A 23,673-nucleotide genomic window follows, 5' to 3' on the forward strand; every position below is an offset into this window, starting at 1 on the left:
ACAATTATCACAGCTCAGCTGGTATCAGTTGTATGTGGCTCAGTTGTATCAATTCAGGGTCTGTGGTACCTTGATTCAGTGATTGGCTTGGAGCTACTACGAGGAGAAACTACCAAAAAGGTGTGAATTTGTCTTAACCTTAATCTTAAATCTATCTACTCAAGGCTGCAGCGATCACACATGATCAGTGGGGAAGGTAAATGTAGTCACTCATTAGCCCTCTGTGATGCTGCAGCAGGTTCACTGGAAGCAGATGGAGTTGTGCGTTAAAAATCCTTCTTTGCAATTTTGGGACACATGCAGACTGACATTTTGATCTGTGTGGGTTTTCTCGAGACTGGCAGGAACACGGAGCAAAGGTAAGTACTTTTTGGCACAAGTCAGAAAGACTGTGCTAGTGAAAAATCAGACTTTGCCGCATAAAGGACTGGTTGGATTCATTTGACTTGTATACATTTTCATAGATCAACTCCTGGATGCACTTGAAGTGTGAAATATTACTTCCTAAGTCCGGCAAGTCAAAAGCAACTGAAAACAAAGTCTAAAATTGAGAGACTTTTATTTACAGGCAGTCATTCATCAACTTACTGAAGCCTGTGAAAAACAGCAAGTGATCTTCTGTTGGCATATGCAGTCATATTACGCTATAAAATGTCACTCAGGAGACTGAACTGAAATAGATGTGTAGACCCAAGAAGTTTATGGACTACAGCTCTCAATGGCCTGTTTGTGAAAGAAGTGGATGCTGAAAATAAAGACGTATGCATTCAGATTCAAGGGAAAGAACAACTTTGCAAGGAAAGCTTTTCAATTAATTCAGAACAGCTAAGTAGCCAAAGTGAAGGAAAAGGAACAATATGATCATAAAAGTTCATAATAGTTTCTGGTTTCTTTCACAGCACTTGTACCACCTGGTGATATGATTTTGAAAAGCCAGTTCTTATCCCAGAGGCACAAACTGTAATTTTACCTCAAATAATAGTCTTCCTGATTTTTCATCAAGAACTGTTATTTCAAATTTCTTCAGGAACAGATTTCTCAAGGATCCTAGAAAGCAATTGTGAGAATAAAACAGAGCTTTAATGGCTACAGCCATTATCAAATCACCTCAATTGGTGAACCTCTCAGGGCTTGAAAGAGAATTATGAGGGCTAAGGAATTAAAACTATGTCTAAGAAAAACCTATGTGCTACGGGGAAGTGTGTTAGTTGGTAATCTGCACTTTGGTACACCAAGTCGACCATGAAGCTATCTCGTTAGTATAGAATAAGAAATAAGCTTCCCAGTATTTTTCATTTAAGGGCTTTCATCTACAAGGATAACTGTAGCCTGGTCAGATTCCAAGTCTTTTCCTTCTGAATTTTTCCTTTAGGTCTGTTTGTAAGCATTGACTATACTTTCCTCTCCTAAAATACTTAAGGTTTATTATTATGTTTAAATAGTTATTGCATACAGAGTTTCTTATATATTTTGCACTTTGTATATTGTTTGCAGTGTAAGTAATAAAGCTTAAACAACAGGGGTTTTGAGAGTTTTAGACTTCTTGAGATCTCTGTGTTTTGAAGTTTCAGTCATATTCTGACTGTAGATACAAACAGATCTCAGATATTTCTACTTTTACTGTCTCCTAATTCTGGGCTTCTCAGTGCAAGAAAGACAGGGACATACTGCAGGGAATCCAGCAAAAGAAGGTGATGAAGGAACTGGCCTATTCTTTCTGTGAGGAAAGGCTGAGAGAGCTGGGAGTGTTCAATTCAGGGAAGAGAAGTCTCGAGAGGGTCTTAACAGTTATAAAAACACATAGTGCACATAGGAGCATCTAAAAGGAGGGTGAAAAGAGGATGGAGGCAACTTCTCAGTGGTGTCCAGGGGCAGGAAAAGAGGCAGTGGGCACAAAGTGAAGCACAGGTTTCCTCTGAATATCAGGAACAGGAAACACTTCTTGCTGTGAGGTTGACCAAGCACTGACACAGATTCCTCAAGAAGGTGGTGGAGTGTCTGTGGAAATATTAAAAAAATACCCAAAAACTGTTGGAGTTGGTCCTGGGTGAATGTCTCTTTGTGTCCCTGCTTGAACAGATGGCTTGGACCAGATGACCTCTAGAGGTCCAACCTCCACCCTTCTCTGATGCTGTGACATCCATCTTTAATAAGCTGGAATAGAATCTGTGGAAAATAAATGCAGAGAATCATCTATGATGGCTGAAAAACTGCTGTCAGCGTTCATTGAAATAGTAAGAATACAGAGCTATAGCAACAGATTATTTTAGAAAATAAATCTTAAAATATTGTGAAGGAAACACAGTACAGAAATTCGGCCCCGATAGGAGGAGAGAGGAACCAATTTTAGAAGTAAATGATGAAACCTGATGTTGCTCAGGTCAGACCATCAGCATGCAAATGGGAACAAGGAGGAGATGCTTATCCAGCAACTTTTGCCTGGCGTCCTCATGAAATTTATAAAACCTTTGAAAAGGTTACTTCATACTTATACTGACCTCTGTAGATTCTGCATTCCTTGATATATCAGAGGCTTGGGGAGGAGAAATGAAAGAGGAAAATGCAGCAGCTCTGCAGCATCAGAGCTGTTCTGAATAATCTCTTATTTTATAAGCACTTCACCAAATCAGCTTCAAAGCAGCACAAAGAAGCCTCCAGTTCTTGATTTCACTGTTTCCCCTTGAAGATCCAGCTGAAAATCTGAGTCCCAAGTGATGATCTAAGCAAGCAATAAATCTTTTACTGTGTGCTGCAGTTTTCTCTAGAGTCAGCATGGTTATTTTATTTGCTTTTCCTTTTATTATCTCAGCATCAGCATTTTACTTCAGCTTTTTAAATGGATAAAAATATAAGATATTTGTTCAGTTTTTGGTTCCCAAAGATATAGAACAGAGCTAATGTTTATGTATTTACATGATGCAAAATAAAACAATCAAAGATTATTTATATTGGATATATGCCAGTGGGCCAGCTCTCCTTTATTGTATTTATGATATTTAATGCCTTAGCACTTTATCAGAAGACAAAGCATTCCAGGCCAGGCATGGGACAGCAGCCCGGGAGTCACCTCTGTCTTATCCTTTTGGGTTTCTGTCAGATGCACCCAAGTGCAAAATAAAGCTTAGGCGTCTACTGAGACTGACTATCTGATGGAGTCACAGCATCTGCTTTAACCCTCTCAACTTTCTTAAGGGTTGGAGGTATTCATTCAGGTTTACTTGCTCCATCTTTCTATACTCACTCTGTCCATTAGTAGAGATACTCATACACATCCAGACACTCATTCCAGCATGCTCTTTCCACACCTAAAACCAGCCAAGCAAGAGCCCTTGTCTTCTTCACCACGCATGAGATGTGCCCCTGGTGCCTGGGTCCCTTGGTGGATGCAGGGGGTGGGTTCTCCTGCTATGGGCTGGATGAAAGGGGAAAGAACAGAGCACGGGCAGCAGGGCAAAGGGCAAATGCACACCTTTCAAAATCGGGGTGAAATGGTGTTCAGGGTCTATAATGTGTAGTACTGGTATAGAAAGTGCTCTACTGCTTTCCCACAGTAGCAGGATTGACTGCTAAGCCAGGAGTGAGGGTGTTAAGTCCAACATGCCTTCTACTACTGCTCACAGTCCAAAAATGGAGACTTAATTAAATTGCAGGACAAAGCTTTCCCTCTGCCTGGCTGTCTTGCAGTTCTGCCTGCTCAATGAAGCAGGAAAAATGATGTTGAGACTGAATGAAAACAATGCTTTTTCCAAATGACAACAGCTTTTGATAAGATACTCAGCTGGTAATGAGAAATGCAGAGCAGACAGTGGAGCTGACTGGAGGGTCAGATAAGCAAATGAACAAAACCTTTTAAAGGCAGAAGGAAGAGAAATCACAGGAAGTTGTAGACAGGCAGAATTGCCAGTTTGAAAGGGTTGATAACAGAACTGCTGCACATTTTAATTCCTATATTACCTACCATGTTTTACTAAAATTCCTATGTAAGATTTATGAGGCTTATGAAAAGTTTAACAGCTTCCTTCGCTTCACTCTGACCCGTCATTAGTTTGGCTGTCTGCAGCCACTGCTTTCCTGTCAATTAATTTGGCATAATGGTTGATCTTCTCCAAAGGAGAAAAATGTAATTTATTTGCGGTGATACTACTCATTCCAGACCAAGTAAGATAATGACTCCTAACATCACTAAACCTTCTACCTCCTGATTAAAATCACAGAAGTAGGGAGCCATGTATAAGGACTGTGAACCCAGTCAAGTAATATTCCAAAGACTCAAACAGTTTTTTTTTTCTCGTGGTAGATCAAGGGTTACATGAAAGACATGCAAATGATAAGCATGGAACAATGTCAGGAAGCTTTCATACCTTCACCCAGGGTGTAACAATCTCTTTGTCCTTCTCTTAACATCACCACCACCTCATGGGCTGTAGACAACACTCATTGTGGGAAGGCTGAAGTACAGATCACAGGACAGCATTCTGAGAAATTATACTGCTGAACTCCTTTGGAAGGGGATACAAAGACAGAACTTATTTAGCTTCTGTCAAACTAATTCCAGAATTCTCTGGTTTTTAAGCTAAAATATTTTAACTAATGCAAACTATCCTTCCTAAAAGACTAGATACATTACTGCACTGGGATCTTCAAAAGCACTCAGCCTGGACTATCACAAAAGCTTTTCCTCAGTGCATTATACATTTGAAAATCTCTGCAAAATCATGTAGGATTATGGCTTTTTGTGTGAAATGCTGAATGAAAAACATAGTTAAACTGACAGAAATATTTTAGTATGTCAGTAAACTTGAGGGTGCATTTTTTTTTAGGTGTGTCAAGTGTGATGTTCTATAAAGACAATTCTGCCACTTCCACAGCATCAAACACACAGGCATCTCTAGTTTTTGACACCCTGGAACAAAGTAATGCTTCTGAAAATGTTCAGTGTATGCTCCCCTTGTTGGTTTTGTGTTATTATATGACAGTAAAGTTGACCAACTACATTGGCTGCTCATTTTTGGTTGCATTTTATTATGCAAACTTAGCATCACACCTCAGGTGGTTTTTGACATAAGTTCTGCAAGCACAGCTGAGCAATGACCCATTTGTGACACTAGTGAGGTCACAAAGCAGCTGAAACCAAAATACATTTTTACGAACTCTCCCTTTTTGTTTGAAAAGGAAATTGCATTTGAGAGAACACCAGGATAATGCTGATTCAAAGCAGGAAGGGAGGTCAGGATAGGACATAGCTACTTAACCTGGAACAGTAGCAGAAGCCCTCTGTGACTCTGCTGAGTGCACACTTCAGATAGAACTGGGTTTTCTCCATTGATGACTTTTTGTTTGCTTGTTTGTTTGCTTGTTTATTATTATTTATCCTCCATTTCTAGTATTCCTTCGAAAAAGAAAAGAAAAACAAAACCAACATATTTGAGACTGTTATGTATTGGCATGGGTAGGGTTCTTCTATGATCTACTTGGCATCCATGAGATTACTAAAGGGAAATGATGAAGGGATATGATCTGACAGCAGACCAGTCAAATTTTCCTTTGCTTTGGTCTCTGATGCCTCAGCGGTGTTCTGAAGATATTCTGCAAAGGTACAGAAAATTTCTGCTGCCATTAAGGGAGATGGCTCAATAAATTATTTAAAACATATAAACAAAAATAATACCCCACAACCTAGTGGAACAGCATCTGCTACGTAAGAACCAACTCAAGACAGGTGTGAATATATCAGATGATGGTTTTATGTGAAAATAGGTAAATTTGATTGCATTTACTTCCTTCAAGCAGAATACCACAATATTAAACCCAGAGTATTAAAACTGGGAGTTCTGCAAAAGAGAAGTCCTATCTATTTTCATTATACTAAGAAATTTATTTCTTAGAATATTTTATATTAACAGAGTCTTTGTAAGTATATAACAAGTAAGTATATAACAAGTTTTATATAACAAGTACTTTTTTATAACAAGCACTTTAATTTTTTAAAATATCTAATATTTTACATATATAATAGTTTGCATGCCTACAACAAAACAGCTATTGGGTTGTATAGTGTAAAGGGCAGTATAAATTATTGCAGTTGTATTGCAATTTTATTAGTGCAGGACAGCATGAATAATATGCAAACCTGCCTGCTACTGTCGAGCAAGCAGTACATGACATTTTACTTCATACTACCATATTACAGAGGAGAAAAAAGATGCTTTAGCATTTCTGCTCCTGTAACACTGTGTGAAACAACATTTTCAAGTTAATAGAAAACCACAATAAACTAAGTCTAGGGTAATTTTTAAGTCAAAAGGAGATATGGAAAAGAAAATAAATTAATGTAATTCTGAGTCAAGTGCTGTAGCCCTGAGAAAGACTGGTAATTTCACAATCCTATTTAGTCATAAATACTCAGATGACTGTATCATTTAGCATAAGAAAATAAAATGTTTTGTTAAATTTCTTTAGACCTGTTTGAACGCAATGACTTCCTTAGGCATGCATGGGTTACAGCAACAAGCAGAAATCTGTCGTTGTTGAGAGTTTCCAGAGCAGACGAATGCTTGGCAGACCGTGCTGATGAATTCTTGCAGCTGATGAGCGTCTGTGCCCTTGTGATGCGGGAGCTCACACAGAACATCTGACTCCTCCAGCAACCTTTGTTCAATGGGTGGCTGGGACTCTGACAGCAGGGACTGATGGACTTTTGTACCTCTTTTTTTCCAATAGATAAAAGGTGCTCAGCAATTGGAAAAGCTTATGCTGGAGTATTCGATTCAATATTTTTACGCTGGGGACTCATTTTGAAAATTCTTGATTGCACTTCTAGCAAAATCATTGAAATCACCCCTCTGTGTTAACTGGACTGGAAGATACTTCCAGTAATCTGCTGAAGAGTTTAGCACTTACATTTGAGAAGAGCAATAAAGTTCTAACATAGAGTTTCTCATATTTATGCATGTAAATATGATAACAAGATTTGTTTGAGTTTTACACAATGATAACTCAGTGAATGGATTTAGAATTGCAGGAAGTAAATTTTAGTGGCAAGATGGGATTTTGGAGATCACATAGCTTGTATCCTTCAACACATTTCATTCTCTAGCTTTTTAAATTCTTTCAGGCTTGACTTGAAGTCAAACTTAAAGTGAATGCTTTTTAAACAATTTAAGGTCATATACACAAATAGTAATCTATCACATTACAGTAAATTTTTATTTCACCCCATACCTGTCTTTGCAATATTTTTCTTAAAAATAGCCTGCATTCTAAGTCACTAGGTACTAGAGTATGCAATGTGCTCCACATCAGCAAAGGGTGAGTTGAGACAAATTAAAGTTATTTTTGTAAAGCTCCTCTATCACCTGGTTATTTCTCTTTCTCAAACTAAAAACAAATCAACAGGAATTTTTAAGGAAATGTTTATTGAGCACAAAGTCACAATGATCAGAAGCCATTAACCTTCAAATGCCTAATTTTGGTTATGCTGATCTTATACTGCCACTACCTTTTTATCTTTCACTTTATCTATCATCTGTGCTTTAGTGCTCTTTAAGGTCAATCCTTGAGTTTTACCTCTGGCATTTGGCTTTAATCCTCCCAGCGTAGCTTTAAAGCAGTTTTCTCTTCCTCTAAAACGCACACACTTTGGATGTCTTACCTTGCTCATTTCCTGGCTTAAATTACATGACCATAGTATCAAGAACATTTTCCATGATAGGCAGGAGAAATCTTCCCCTCCACGTTTTTAAGACCAAAAATTACATCCCGAGTCCTAAGCTTCACAGCCTCCTTAGCATCCTGCCACCTCCCATCCCTTCAGAGCAAGTTGTCACACGGGTTTCTCCAGCAGCCCAGGAGAGCTGTCCAGTTCTTTTATTCATGGCATAACAGTCTGAAGGCACTGCAGTTGTCTGCTTGATGGCTCAGAGTCGCTGTTATCCTCACAAGGATGACCTGCTGTCACTCATCTATTCAATAGCACTCCATCAAGCACTACCACCTTCTGTGCTGCGGCAGAAATCAACTCAGCCTTCCTTGTTGTCCTCCTCTCTTTGAATGGAGGTGAGCCCTCTTCCATGGGAGTGTTCTGAGGGACATGCAGCATCACTGTCTAGCCAGGGGGATTGGAGGTCCTAAGAGGTTATCTTGGACTCTGGGTGAGTTTTTTAGGCTTGAATCTTATAAGTTTATAAACTGAATGTTTTCATTCTCTCTCTTCTGTCCTACATGATGTCCACATGCAGCTATTCTTGAGAAAACCCAGACAGTGTTAGCAAAGATATACCTGTCCACACATTCCCTGCCTTCAACAATATAACCTGGAATATACTTCTCTGCTGGAAAGAGTATTCAGCGAAACATATATGTCAAAATTTCTTCACTGACAGTGAATATGAATGATATCAATGTCTGGTACTGAGAGCTGCGAGGCAGGGCTGTACAGGGACATCTGAAAAATAATTCTGCTTTGTCCTATATCAACAAGTTCTCCCTAACTTTTCAAGGAAGGAAATGCCTTTTAGGATTAGTGCATTTATCCATGGTCTGTCTTGCAGGGACTTTGAGCAGTCAAATAAACCAACCTCAGTTGCTTCAAACTGCTAGACCATGACTGGAAGATCTAGACAGCTGTCCTAATAGCAGTATTTCAACAGTGTTCCTCTGCGTATCCCAATCTCACAAGAAATGTCAGGCTTTATGTCCTAGATATCTGCGTTCATCTCTGGAAAGTTACTGACTTTTCTGGTTGGAGACATTTTTCCCATTTCTTCTCTTCTTCAAAGCATCTCTTCCATGTTAAGGACAGAGCTCAGGCTATGCAGTTAGCCTTAGAAAGAGATTAGGTGTTGCTGTCCTATTTACAGAAAAATCACACCTTGAGCATCAGTGTGTGAAAGAGCAATTTCTGCCTATAAAAGAAAATTACATTTTCTTAGGGTTTTTGTCAAAAGTAACCTCCCCTTGGATTGTCCCAAAAAATTTCCATTTCAGACCAGATAGGTGGGGTCCCATCCCACTTTTCTTAAACTTTATAGACTTACTGATATACCTGGGAGAAGTTCTGTGTCCAGAAGATCTGCTTGTGAGAGGATTTTCTGCTAGGTATGTTTTCTTGGGTACTATACATGGAGAAGGAATAAAAGGAGGAAGAATGGATGCTTGTTTGCAGGTTTTCCTGTTTATTTATCTCTTTTAGACAGTATATCTCCAACAATTCTTCCTATACCTCTCCCTTTGGTGGTCTAATTAGATATGTAGACTATTAAAATGAGAGCAGCTGAAACAACAGCCTGATTTAATTCAATTCCCACTTCCATGGAAGCCATGAGGAATTGTGCCAGAAGTACCAGCAGGAGTAATGCTATCCCTGCAGTGCCTACTGTGGAGTTTGATGCTGTTGGTGCTTATGCTCAGGAATAGGCACACTGGGCCTGTGCATGAAGTTACCACCTGTGGGAATGCTTCCAGACAGAGTATCAGACTCTGATCCTGCAAATATTCATGCCTGAACTTCTCTTCAAACACAACTGTGTTCATACCTAATATATTCTCTGTACTTTCAAAGCCCCCAGTGAAGGAGGCCATCCCCTACATGCTGCTTTGAATTAAGGCCTGTATTTTTTCCCCTGGCTCATGCTGCAATGTGCAGGGTACTCAGACAATGTCAATCTTCCTAAGGGGAAATAAAGGAAAAGTTACTTTCTCATGCTTTGAACTCATTTATTTGTGTGTTGCTGCATATTTAATTTTGGAAGAAATTATAATTTATTAAACATGCAAAGCCTGACAGAGTAATTTTGCTGTTCCTGAGAGAGTATCTTAGGATAATGATATTTCTAATAAATGGTTTATATATTTTTCATAATTTTAATGTCAAGAAAATTTTGAACAGAGAGATTGAAATTGCAATATGTGTAGATAATAATATCCTATTCAAGAAAACGTGACTGTTCAACTGTGTAAAAGGATACATGCTGCCTTTAGCAAACCATTTCTGAGGCTTTTTAATTAAAGCTGTAAACTGGTAATGATGCCTGTCAATTGATGAAGTAACCTTTTTCATCTACAGATAGGAATATTTTTGTGATTTTGAACAAAATGTCTCCAAATGAGCATATCACCTTCTTTGTGGCTTTTTTACTCTTCAAGTCTTCCAGAGTTATTGGCATTCTTAGTACCAAGTGGAAATATTTTCTTTGTGAATATGACATATATGCCTTTCTACCATTAGTTCCTTCTACAGAAGTAAATATAGTGTTTACTCCGTTCCCTTTATATTAAATACATAAATAACTCTAATTAGAGAAGGAAAAAGCAGATTTATTCCTATTCTCACTGGTTTACATGAAATTAGGTGCCATAGGAGTGGTTCTCTAGGCTTTATAATCTTCTGAATGTACTTGTTGAGTGCCATTTTGTTCTTATTGCCTACTGCTCACAAATGGCTTTCTCAATTTAATCGTGCCTAGTTTTTGAGAAGCACTATAAAGGTATGAAGAGACTAACAATGAAAAGGAAATTAGTAGCTGGAGGCAATTGCATCAGAAAAAATATTATTCTGTTATCACTACAAACAGTAGCATCAAATGTTAAAATAGACTTTCAAATTAATTAGCATCTAAGGGAAATGGGTTTGGGATAGTTATCACATTGCTTTTAAGCAGCTGTATTACCAGGTAGATCTCTGCTTTTTATTCCTCACTAGAGAAAATAAGAAATAAGTAAACATTTCTAGTTTTAAATCTGTTCTATGTTCCTACTTCTTGACAAATAAGGGCTCAGGAAAACAAAACAAAATAAAGCAAAACAATGGTATTTCCCTGTTCCACACAGGTCCAGTGAAAGGTGCCTATTCTTCACAAAGGCAAAGTGCTATTTATTGATCCTATATATGTGGGGGAATAAACATACTCTTCTCCATCTCCCTTGCTGTTACTCTGACAAAATCCTTTGGGACACCTCTTTGTGAGGCTATGTCCAGCCCACTGCAGCTAAAAATGGATGCAAAGAGACCAGATCTGGCACAGTCTTCATCACCATTCATCACTTCAAGCCCTATTTCACATAGTTTTTCTCTTTTTCCCTCTTAGCCTGTATAGTGCTTCCAAAGTGGCTGATATAAGTAGTCAGGGTCACAGAAGATGTGCATCAACTTCTTGGGACTTCAAGGTTTTCAAATAATCTGAACACCAGGAGTACTAAACCTTTTATTATATCCCATTTCCCCTTGAGCATTCGAACCCAGCAAAAAAAGAAATAAACAAATCATTCTTTATTGTCTTCTTCCTGCAAGGATGGTAATAGCTGTGAAGAGAAAAATAACAAAACTTGAGGCAGGTGCACTGCTGCTATGATAAATGAGTAATCTTTGCACATTTGCATCTACTTTAATATTTTTCACATACAGATACTTCATGGATTGGAAGAATGATGTGGACAGCTACTTTACAATAGATGCCACTGAAGGAACCATTGCTACTAATGAATTACTGGACAGAGAAAGCACAGCACAATACAATTTGTCTATAATTGCAAGTAAAGTTAGTAAGTATGACACAAACTGAATTAATATGCTAATATGGTATTTTTCTCAGAATATAATGATCAGGTATAAATATAATGTGAAGACTACTTGAATTGCCAAGTGTTTATTTAAGAAGGTTCAATGAATATCATTTTCCCAGACTCATGAGGATAATTGTGAAGTTCAATCAGCCCTGTTTAGTAAGGTTTTGCTAGCAGATCTCATGTAACCACAGTTCCCTTAGAAGCTGAAAAATATTTTGTCATCATGGAGCTGTATGGGTGCCTTCCAGTTCTGATTTCTGATTTTCTCAGTCACTTCATATGAAATTAAGTTAGTCAAATAACAGGTCTGTCAATGTGTTTTTTGAAGGCAGAAAAATGTAAAGAGTCATTTTATACTCAGATAAAAAGTACACTAAAATTAAATCAAGATTTAATGCCTTAAATCTGTGTGCTGCATCTCTGCTCTTATCTCTTCTCTCTGCCCAAAATTTTATGCCTAACCCCTTCTTTTCTTTTCCTGTGTGATTTGTGGTGGGATAATTTCATTTCTTGTCTTTATGTCTTCTCCATAGCCTTTTTTTTACTAAGTCATTTCTTCCACTATATTATGTGCCTGCAACTTTCTTCATTGCTATCCATGTGTGTGGCATTTCTCATTCATTTTCTTGTCAAACTCTAACTCTCATGGGTGTATCTCATGCTTTGAATACAAATCTTTTGGTCACTTAGCAGTTGTGCAAAGGACACAGAATTCTTTCTGTTGACATCAATACGCTGTAGAAGAGGGTCACGCTGTATTTCTTATTCATTCTATGTTGTTTATGTGTCAGAAAAGGCAAGTTTCTGTAGAAAATAGCATGTTTTCCTCAATGTATTGTTTGGCTGAGTCTTCAAAAATTAATACATGCTACTAACTAGAAGTAGGAGATTTGGAAAGCAGAGATGGTAAATATTATTTCAGATAAAAAACCCCCCGAATTCTCAGTTAGAGTTATCTCAAAAAGAACAATGGGCTCACTCCTGGGAACCTGAAAATATAAAGAGAGCACCGGTCAAATGAACGATTGAATTTTATCCCTAGATGGAAAAGACACTAACAGAGAAGCCTAAGCTGTCAGAAGTGGTTGAGTCCGTGGAGATATATGTGCAGGTATATGCTCACAGAAAAAAACAGCAGAAATGTAATTTTTTTCCAGAGAAACTGAAAGGCAGGCAGATGCAGAAAGAAGGTCTCATCATTGTCTATGTTTCAGTAAAGCTCAACTATTTAGGCTTAGTAGTGGGCAAAGGACATTTGAGATTTCTAATTTTTTTCCTGCAGCAAGGGAAAGAGTTTTCATAAACTTAATTTAAATCTGTTTATTATTCCCAATAGTAACTAAAGATGTCTAAAACCCTGAAATTTATTTGTCCATGGACACATATATATAATACTATGACATTTATGCCGAGCTGTAGCAAATAGTATATATTTTGATATCCCAAGTTTTATCAATTGCTATACTAAGAAACTGCAGCTAAAACATATCTGTGCTTTATTGCAGCATATCCCAAAATATTTATATATTGACCATTATCTATAATGGTAAAAATTGCCATATCTCTACTATACTAGTAACTGGCAAAATTTGGGAGGATTCGGGCTATAGTAACTGTCAAAACATTATGTGCAATTGTCTGACTAAGAGCGTAGAAATAAGGGTGGAGGATTGAGGGATGACACACTGCACAAAAGCAAAATATAATTGTTAGAGAGAAAAAAAAATGAAAAAGATTGAAGGAAAATTGCTATATTTGAAGAAATATTGATATAAAAAATTGTTGTCCAGTGCTGACATAGAAACTAAAACTGTCATCCCTTATCACAGGAAAAACACACTGAGAAGTGCCTTGACACATACATGACTATTTTAAAAAGTGGCCCAGTATTGAAATTAGCTGCATAAACTTTCTTCAGAAAAGAACAGACAGTATTGTTATTGAAATATTTTCCTGGTGACTTTATCTCTGTATAAGGACATATGTGTGCGTATATATACATATGTATATATATATATATATATATATATATATATATATATATATATATATATATAAAATATGTCTTTATAAAATAAGAATAAATAAGTAGACTCATAGCTAGTAACAGATTAAGTTATTTTAAAAATGTAATTGCTAAAATTTTGTTTTCTCATTGTGAGAGGATAGCAACAACAACAACACCTCCCACACTTTTTAGGCACATCCTAATGGTCATTCTGTAAACTAACTTTTCTTGAATTGTCCCTAAATGGAAATGTTTTTAAGCAGAAGATGGATGATTGTTCTGCAGGCATGCTGAGAAGGCAGCTGAATGTAGAACATCCCTAATCCATTCATAGATATAAAGTTCAGGTTTTGTATAGGACAAAGTGGTTGAGCAGGTGGAGGATGTTTCAGACTCACATTTTTTTCCCCCATTTCACTTCCCAATTCCTTTGTGCTTTTTTTCATTACATGACTATATTTCATTTTAGCTTGTTGTTTTGTTTCTTAATAATTTGAATAAATCAATACCCTAGTAGTCTGCATGGTTGCTGTTTCTGAACATTTTTTGATGCCACAGAACCTATCCAAACTAAGAAATTAAACATGACTGTCATTCATTTCAAGGACAAAGGCCAGCTGGCATGAAGTAGCTTATTTCTATGCCTTCTTACCTTCCAGAGTCCCCACATGTAAAGTGATCCTTTAAGAGCAGTCCCTGCCCTTACTAATTCCCAGCACATACATGTGAATTGTCCACAAGATCACTGGTTGCTGTGGGCCAAAACTGTACCAAGAGCTGCCATAAGAGCATACTGGCATAAAAAACCACAGTCCAGTTTTCAAAATTCCTCCATATGCTGCCTAATTACCTAGTATAGAAGTGCTTTTTCTCCATTTTACAGAAGAGGAGATGGATAAAATGCATAAGAACTTACTTCTGCTTTCCTATCCTCAAGGCATAATGTAAGGATAAAAATGAAGTTATAATCCTTCCTGTCCAAACCATCTTCCTAACTCAGCTATGCCTAGTTCCAAATTTTTAGAATGTTAAAGAAATCTCACCCTAAATCACAAGATGGAGTTGATCTTCTCCTGCGTACCATAACTGGGATTAAAGAATCTGAACTTCTCCTCAATAGTCAGTATCTATTTTCTCAGATACTTTGGATTTTCACAAGTTCATTATTCAAAGAATGTTACATGTTTTCTACTGCTGTAATGGCTTTGAACCATTAAGATGCTGACAAATGATGGTAATCAAGCAAAAAAAGGAAGCAGGATGGTCATTGTTTTACAGACAGGAAAAACAAGGGAAAATAAAGTCAACTAATTAATTAAGTTGATAAAAGAAATTAATGAAGCTAATTAATTTTTCTATATCTTACAGGCAGAATTGAAACATGAAATCAGTTTCTTAATTTCTAGGTTCATGTTTTAGCCATTTTCTCTTTTCATCTGTGTAATCTGGGTTTAAAAGGCATAAGCAGATGTTTTTAGTGACTCAGTGGTACCAGTATATACGTCACAATTGTGTTCACAGGGTTCATGAAGACTTGAATTTGAGCGAAACATCAACCAAAAAGCACAGAAAATGGAGATCAAGTCTGCAAAGTAGTATTTTAAATGCAATTCTTCATGCTTGCTCACATCAAGTATTACAGGTCTTTGGTATTGCATATGAATTCAAAGCTGTACACAATCTTCTTGCAGTCTTCATTTATATATACAAGGAGTTAAAGTGATGACAGTGCAAACCAGAGAAAAAATCACGTAAACAGAATGAAAACTTGAAATAGGTTCATCTTAGGCTCTGGTAATTCTGTTTACTCTCATGTCTGCCTTTTCCACACCATTTGTGCAAATTCTAGTTTACTGGAATACTTAGAAGATTTTGGCCTCCAATATATCCTTCAAGGAACGAGAGAGAATAAATCAGATACCATCAGTGAGAAATAAATGTAAAAAGTATACTCATATTCCAGAGCATGCTATCCTGTTGTGATTTTGAGGAGGGAAAAACATCAAATCCTTTTGTTGATTTGAAAAATATAGGTCACATACTACCTAAATTGTTGCAAAAGGTAGAAAAAAGTAATTTATACAAGCTACTTTACAAAAATATGACCTAAAAACTTCCTAAAGAAACTGACATATCTAACAGAAATTATCAAAACCATCTGATATTTTCACGTACATGATGCATAAATTTTAAATACATTCAAAAATTTTATTGGAAAGGCACAGTGAACGTATTTATAAAAGGAAATGGATACCTATGCCTGTATTGTGGTGGCAATGTATGATCTCTAATCTGTTTGAAGAATATGTCCTGAACCCCCATTTATCAGTGTTGCACCTTAAAATGAACACAGACACACAAAAACATCTAAAGCAAAGCCTGAGTTACTCCATGTGGGTTGCTGTGTCCTTTTCAGTGAGCACTGCTAGGAGGGAAGTCAAATTGTTTCCCCCAGTAGCTGTGTGAATTTGACCTGTTCAGGGGTTTTCTGATCTCTCTATAGAGGTCTTGCCCTCTACTGAATAAAATTACTTCTTAATTTTTTTTTTTTAATTTCCCATTATACAAAGGAATCAATTCAACTGTGAACAAGTGATCTAGATTTCTTTCAGCTCTTCAGGCACCTAAAGAATGAGTGCACAATTCCTAGTTGCTAGACCAAACTCTGTCTTTGATTGTAGTGCACAATTCACTCCTCCACAGAGACATTCTGCACGGAGGGATGATGCTGAATTGAAAATGAACAAGAATTCAAAGAGAGGTCTTTATATATTTTCTCCGATAAATATTAAATATTTTGCTATTAAATAGGGACTACAAATGTGTGATCTGGGTAGTGCATTTTCGTCATCTTCTAGGTTCCAAGATGTGTTTATAGATTGGTCAGTTTATCTACTTCTTGTAAATAGGTAAAAAAAAGTTCATCTTGCAGCTAGTCCTGTGTAACTAGGAAATAACTGGGGAATACCTTTGGTTTTAACCGAGGCCCCCTGAAACTACTACTGCATTTAGTAGTTCCTAAGAATAAGGAAGAAAGCATGCAATTTTTTTTTGTTTTTTACGGTGACAATGTGAAGAGACTTTGCCCTTTGCTGTGTTAGTGATAAACAAATGAAATGCCAAGGATGATACAAGTTGCAAAGCAAGTGCCCAATACAAATAATTTGAAAGGTCCATTGAGAGCCATAAAGATGATCAGAGGGTTGGAGCATGTCTCCTATGAATACAGGCTGAGACAATGGAGCTTTTACAGCCTGGAGAAGAGCACACTCTGGGGTGACCTAATTGTGTCCTTCCAGTACCTGAAGGGAGCCTACAAGAAAGCTGGAGTTTTGACAGCAGCATGTAGTGACAGGATGAGGGGAAATGGCTTCAAACTGAAAGACAGTGGATTTGGATTGGATACGAGGTAGAAATTTGCTACAGTGAGGGTGCTGAGCCACTGGCACATGGGTTGAGGAATCAGTTGTGGGCGCCCCATCTCTGGAAGTGTTCAAGACCAAGTTGGAAGAGAGCTTGAGCAATCTGGTCTAGTGGAAGGTGTCTCTGTATGTGGCAAGGGACTTGGAACTAGATGATCTTTAAAGTTCCTTCCCACCCAAGCCATTCTATGATTCTATGAATTATTCCTGAAGATTCAAGACAGCTCCTCTTGTACTAGAACATGATCTCACGTTGTCAGTCCTACAACAACCTGATTTATAGCATAGATTTTTTCCATAGTTAACTGTTTCTGCCACTCAAGTGGAAAATGATAAAATAATCATAGTTTTGATTCACCAACTATACTATTTTTCACATATTTGCTATTTTGCAGGAGGTGTCAGCATAAAGTAAAAGAGAACATGATGTGCTTTGTATTGTACTAGGGTCTCTGTTTTGTCAGACATTGCACTTGCAAGTAAACTTGTTTATAAAATGCATCGAGTGACTGATGAAAATTATCTATAGAGGAAGGACAGTGGAAAGAAATGTGGTGTGTATTTTTGTTTAACATTTCTTTTGCACAAAAGTATTTGCTGCCTGCAAGCACTTTTGCAGTTAAAGAAATACCTTTCAGGATATGGGCAAATATTTGAATGCTAGCTGTGAGTGTTCCACTGCTAAATTTAACACTGACTCTGGCTGGCAGCAAGATTTTCTTTTTTCATATCTTTCTCTCTTATTTGTCTTTTAAATTGGTATGCTCTGCTTTCCTCCTTAATATCTTGAAGATTTGAAAAATGGCTAGGCAATAAATAATGATTTTCTGCATTTAGTTGTGGAAAACAGAATTCAGTTTTAATCACTGGAAGTGTTTTCCACAGGCTTAATGAAAAGTGTTCAGAGAAAAATTTGCATGCTTAATAACAAGTTCAACTTCACTTTTTTTCCATTTATGCTCTAAACATAATCACCCTGACTGATTCCTTAACCCATGAAGAGTAATGGATCAAATTCTGGTACAAATTGATAAGAAGTTTGGTTCTGTTTTCTTAGTTCAAATCAGAAATAAATGGAAGTCAAGGGCTTTTGGGAGCCACAGTACTGAGATCACAAGTTTATGTCAGTTTATGAGACTGGTGATGACAACAAATGTAATGTTTTTCTTCTAAAATTATTTATAGGTAACCCACTATTAACCAGCAAAGTCAATGTTATAATAAATGTTTTGGATGTCAACGAGTTTCCACCTGAAATTTCAGTTCCCTATGAGACATCTGTATGTGAAAATGCCAAGCCAGGACAGGTATTTCAAATTTGTGATGCTTACTCTTTTGCTTTTTCTTTCCTTATTATTTATAGAAGTAGAAATTTCTGGGTTTAAAAATTATATCATGGGCAGAATTCTTCTACAAACAAAATGTCTGTGTTGGAAATACATATTGGAATTCTGTTTGTTGACTTTTATGGTCAGTTTGCAGTCTATTTTTTTTTAAATTTCTCCAATTGTATGGGCCTTAGCCACCCTTTATTGTGCATTTAATAGCTATGAGAGGAGAAAGAATCCCTTTTCTAAAGGGATTTGAAAGGGTTGTAACTGTGACAGGAGTAGTAGCAGATGAAGTGAAGCATAACCATTCAACCAAAAGCCATCAGCAGCATTTTATTATAAACAATAAATAATAAATACTGTGAATATACAGTAAATGTTTCTGATTTTTATCAGATATGTCAAAGCAAGACCTGAGTTCTCTGGTGGTTATGGAATTCAGACTTCTTGCCTCCATTGTGCAGTGTTTTAAAGGAATGACAGTAATCCAACAAGATCTCACTTTCAACACTTTTGTTTGATTTTCACTTTGCACTTCTACAAAACTGCTTCTTTTGGAAGAGTGAACTGATTCTGAATTAATCTGGTTTCAGGTGATACAGACCATCACTGCAGCAGATAAAGATTTGTCACCAGCTGGGCAAAGGTTTTCCTTCAAACTGTCATCTGAGGCTTCCAACAACCCAAACTTCACAGTCCATGACTACAGAAGTAAGTTGGTTACCCATAACTCTCTTTCAGAGCAGCAGGCTGTAGTTACAATGACAAATATGTTTACTTTCAATTGCAGTTGTGTCTGCAGAACCTAACATTTTTCTTTGACATTTCTAATTGCTAAACTATCTGGGATTTATATTAATATAAATTCAGGTCTTGCACCTTTTCTTATTTTTAGGGGCAGGAATTGTCAGAACACCAAAGGCTGAGATTTCCCTACAGGCCTTCAAAAACACTGCTACCTGTTTTATTTTCTTCCTTTTATCATTCAGTATCTCAGGAAGAATCCATATGCCAATGAAGGTATACCTTTAAACAAGGCACTATTGCTGTCTTGTTTAAATACTATGATTTTGCTAACCATTTTCAAAGTACCCAGATATTGTGCTTTCTTGAGGATATGTAATCCTGCAGAAGAGTGAGTTCTAAATATCTACAGAGCTGCTGAGGTACAACATCCTTAATAACTTGTAATTTGTACAACTGACATCCCTGATTTTTCTTCAAATTTTTGTCATAACTGAATATCCTTTTTTCTACTTTTTAACTTGAATTCTTTTGTTAGATGGCAAAAAAAAAAAAAACACAATTTTTTTTTCTACTGTAAGGATCTTCAAGGATGTAGTCTTGTGAACAGACACAGCTAAACCAAAACTGTAGTAAATTTTCATCACTAACTACTTTATTCAAATAAGAAAAAAAGAAGTATTTAAGCTATTAGATGATCTTTAAATTTAAATTACACTTCAAAGAAAGAACATCTAAAGCCATTCAACAAAGTTCAAAAACATTCGACTGTGCAGGTTATAAATATCACTATCTAAAAAAGTGCATAATTCTTAATTTTTTAATTGCTGTTTTCAATTTGAATTTGAGGTTACATAGTTCATAAGGTAAAGGTTCCTTTCTTGTGAATTAAGTGACCCAAGCCCTTAAAAGTGCTAGAAATGAATAATACACCAATTGAAATAATTATGAAGGCCTTTTTCTCAACCTTTTAAAAATGCATTTAAATTATGTATACGGTCCACATAAGTTTTGAAGCCATGCACTATTGACATTGTTATGTAATAGAAAACTAAAGCCAACTACATAAGGTAACCACTATTAATCCTGAAGAAACTTCAGGAAGAAATAAATTTGAAAAAACAAACTGTGCCTCTTTTCTCTTTATGTATAGCTCTCCTATGAGGCTGATACAATGAAAATGGTTTATTCTGAAACTAAATAGTGACTTTTATCTTTGTGTGTCATAGGTAGTTAAAAAGACTGAACTGGTGAGCCAAGAACTTCACTTAAGGTTTCTTAAATAGAGAATATAGTGAAACCATTCATAATATTGTAGACATGAATAATAGTATCTTATAAAACCAAAACTATGTAGATCTAACTCATTTTATCAAATGGCATTCAAACAGTTTTCTTGAGACAGAGAGCTCAATGAATATGAAGGATGACTTTACAACAGATCCACGTTCCCTTACTTCTGTTCTTGGAAGATTAGGGCATTACTTTGCTCTGGAACATATTTTAAGGCCCATATGGGTAGAATCTTCACAATTATATAGTCTTAGAACATAAATACTATGTATTTCTAAATACCTTTAATTTATTTTTTTTATAAATATTTCTTTAAAGTAAGAGCTTTAACTTATTTTTTTTTCATCTCTGTTTCTTCAAATATCCTTTAACTTCAACAAGGATTATGTTTTTGTTTTTGTTTTTGTTTTTTTAATAATAATTACAAACTTCTGCTTTAAAAAGAAGTCTTCTCAGGTAATTTTAACAGATTTAATTCATCAAAATAATTTTTAAATTTAGTAAGTCTATACGATAATTAGAGCTTTTGTAAAAAGCATGTGAGGTTGGTGAGGAAATTGTTCAAATATTATTAGATAATTAAATTTCCCTGTTTAAACCAGTAATGTTGATACTGAAATGATTTGGATCTCAGTAATCTGTTAATGAAGTTTCATTACTGTATAAAAACAAATGCAATATTCTGATAAAAAGTGGAAACCACCAAGATATAAAATTTTAAAAGCATTTCTTAACACTTAAAAACAAAAAATATAAAAAAGAAGTATGCAATTTGTTACAATGTAAGGAACAAAAAAAGCCATAAAAACCTTTTTTTTTCATTATTGATGATTTGCAAAGATATTAGGAAAAAAATCTGTCCAAACAAAAACCCTGTCTTGTAATTTCATCCGCCTTTTGTTGGCCAAAAAAGGTGGAAAACGGTCTGTTCAATTTAGAGGTGTAGTAACACAACCTTATTTTCACTGGAGAAACCTTTTAAAGACAAATTCCATTTTCTTTTAAGTTAGAAATTATGTTAGTAACAAGCAGGTACATTGTGAAAGCAATTTTTTTCTATTTTTTGAGGACACAGTGTTGTTCACTGCAGTACAATTAGCGCTTTTACAAGTAAAGGTGGAATTTAAAATTTTTAAATATATCAAGAAGCACTAATCCCTGTGCTATTCTATACAACTGAAAATCATGGGTGGTCTGATACCTCAGCAGGTGTAACTTCAGCCGGTATTCTTGTGCTGCACCCAAGAGAAGCCAGGCCCTGAACTTCGGAATATAACTAAATGAGTTGTGGAGTGAGACAGAAGCTCAAGGTTGCCTTTTAGCAGCACTGAGACCAATCCACTGTGTTAATTGTTAATAGAAGTGATGCCCTGGCAGAGCTGGAGCTCTTCCAAAGGGAGTGCAAATGCTTTGCTTTGCTGGCCTCACTCTGCTCTCTGGAGGGCAGATTCCATGTGGAGTACACTCCATTGCTCATGCGACAGACAGAATTTCCTTTTCTCACACATAGCCTATAAATTAATTTATTGCCAACAGATTGAAGAACCAGAAGCTATCTCAGCTTCTCTAGACTCTCCTGTGTAGAGTTCAAACACCTACCTGTGCCCATATTTTCAAAAGAACTATGAACAATTGAAAGGGGTCATAAAATAGCAACAAAAACTGTTCAAAACCAAGGAGATAAGAGGTTTATCTGATTGATTCTTCTCAAAGGGGGATGGAAAGTCATTTTGTTGCATTGTAAGCTTTTAAAGTGATCTTCAGTGTTTCAATTAGAAGAAAAAATAAAAGAATATGAATCATTCTAATAATAGAAATATGGAAAAAATAATAGAAATAAGATTTAACTGAATGTCTTCAAATTAGTTCCTTAAATTTTTATACAGTGCAAGTGATTATAGAGAGAAATAAAAAGCTGAAGATGGAAGCTGTTTTGATTCAAACTATTCTGAGATATTTTTTCCTTTTCAAAACTAAGTGTAACTGAACTTGACCTGTCCATGTTTGAGTTTGATGAAAAGGAGGTGTCTGAAGTATTTTTTTAAGCTATGCACCTTCTCAATGGCATCTAATCATAACATATCTAATTTTGGATATTTAGGGTTCCATCTAATTGTCCTTAATCAGAACTCCATACCAGTATTTGAATGTGAAATTCAGCACCCTTAATCCTTTTACCTTGTATCAAACCTCTGAGGCATGAAAACCATCATGTGACATCTTGTAAAAAATATAATTAAAAATATATGTGAGATGGAAAAATGGTAATTGCAGCAGTTTACTTTCATTTAGTTCTTTCATCTCATTAATTCCCTGTCAAATTAATTTTAGTTTTGTTTTTAATGTATATATTTTCATCTTTACATCAATTGCTTGCTACTTCGATTCAGAAAAGCATCAATAACTGACTGTGAAGCAACAACAAAGTCTAGAAGTGGATTAATTGATGGAAACTGTACTGAATTTTTAGTACTCACTTAATTTCTCTAGTTATTTTTAATGGGGAAGGAAGGCTGAAATGATTGCATATTGTCCAGGTGGTTTTTTTTTTTATTTTTAAGGAAATTAGGTTGTTGACTCAGACATGATTCTAAATTCATACCAAATCAAAATCCTTTGGACCACAGGCTTAGAATATAAGGAGTTTAGGTGAAAAAACTGAAAAGTCTTCAGAAGCACGCTTTTAATGGTTTTTTGGTTTTTTTTTTTTAATTATTTTTGTCTTCTTTGAAATTTCAGCTGTTAAAAGGTTTACAAGAAAAGGAAAATTGTTTCAGGCTCTGAAAAAAATAACTGTACCAGTCAGAATACCATGCCTTCTGTAATGGCAAAGCAAGGCAATTATGCAATGCTTGTAATTCACCAAGGTTCAAATATGAAATACCAGCCTATTATTGAAGGTGATATAGGCTAAAGTTAAGTATGCATTTAAACCCTGCTAATGACTGTCATGTTTTACAGACAACACAGCTGGGATTGAAACCAGGAGAAATGGCTACAGCAGAAGGCAGCAAGAGCTGTACTTTCTTCCGATAGTAATTGAAGACAGCAGTTACCCTGTCCAGAGCAGCACAAACACTCTGACCATCCGTGTTTGCAGATGTGATTCTGATGGCACCATCCAGTCCTGCAATGTGGAGGCAATCTTCTTACCAGTCGGCCTCAGCACAGGAGCTTTGATTGCAATCTTGTTGTGTATTGTTATACTTCTAGGTTAGTTCTCGTGAAACCCTGCAAAGTGCTTTACTGTGATTATTCACTAGCTTCCCCTAGTTTTTAACAAAAGCCATAGAAAATGTGCGGCAGTTTATTT

At 36.2% G+C, this 23,673-nt stretch overlaps 1 protein-coding gene across 3 annotated transcripts in view; it reads left to right on the forward strand.

The window, feature by feature from the left end:
- The window catches only part of CDH12 (cadherin 12), a 539,802-nt gene that overhangs the window by 510,244 nt on the left and 5,885 nt on the right, over positions 1–23,673 (forward strand). For all 3 annotated transcript variants that reach the window (XM_058021180.1, XM_058021189.1, XM_058021198.1), the window contains 4 exons: positions 11,402–11,538; positions 18,178–18,299; positions 18,917–19,034; positions 23,322–23,573. In XM_058021180.1, the coding sequence (XP_057877163.1) occupies positions 11,402–11,538; positions 18,178–18,299; positions 18,917–19,034; positions 23,322–23,573 (629 nt within the window). The remainder of the gene's footprint in view (positions 1–11,401; positions 11,539–18,177; positions 18,300–18,916; positions 19,035–23,321; positions 23,574–23,673) is intronic.

This window comes from Melospiza georgiana, chromosome 1 (assembly GCF_028018845.1).
Source record: "Melospiza georgiana isolate bMelGeo1 chromosome 1, bMelGeo1.pri, whole genome shotgun sequence".
In the NCBI taxonomy this organism is placed as follows: Eukaryota; Metazoa; Chordata; class Aves; order Passeriformes; family Passerellidae; genus Melospiza; species Melospiza georgiana.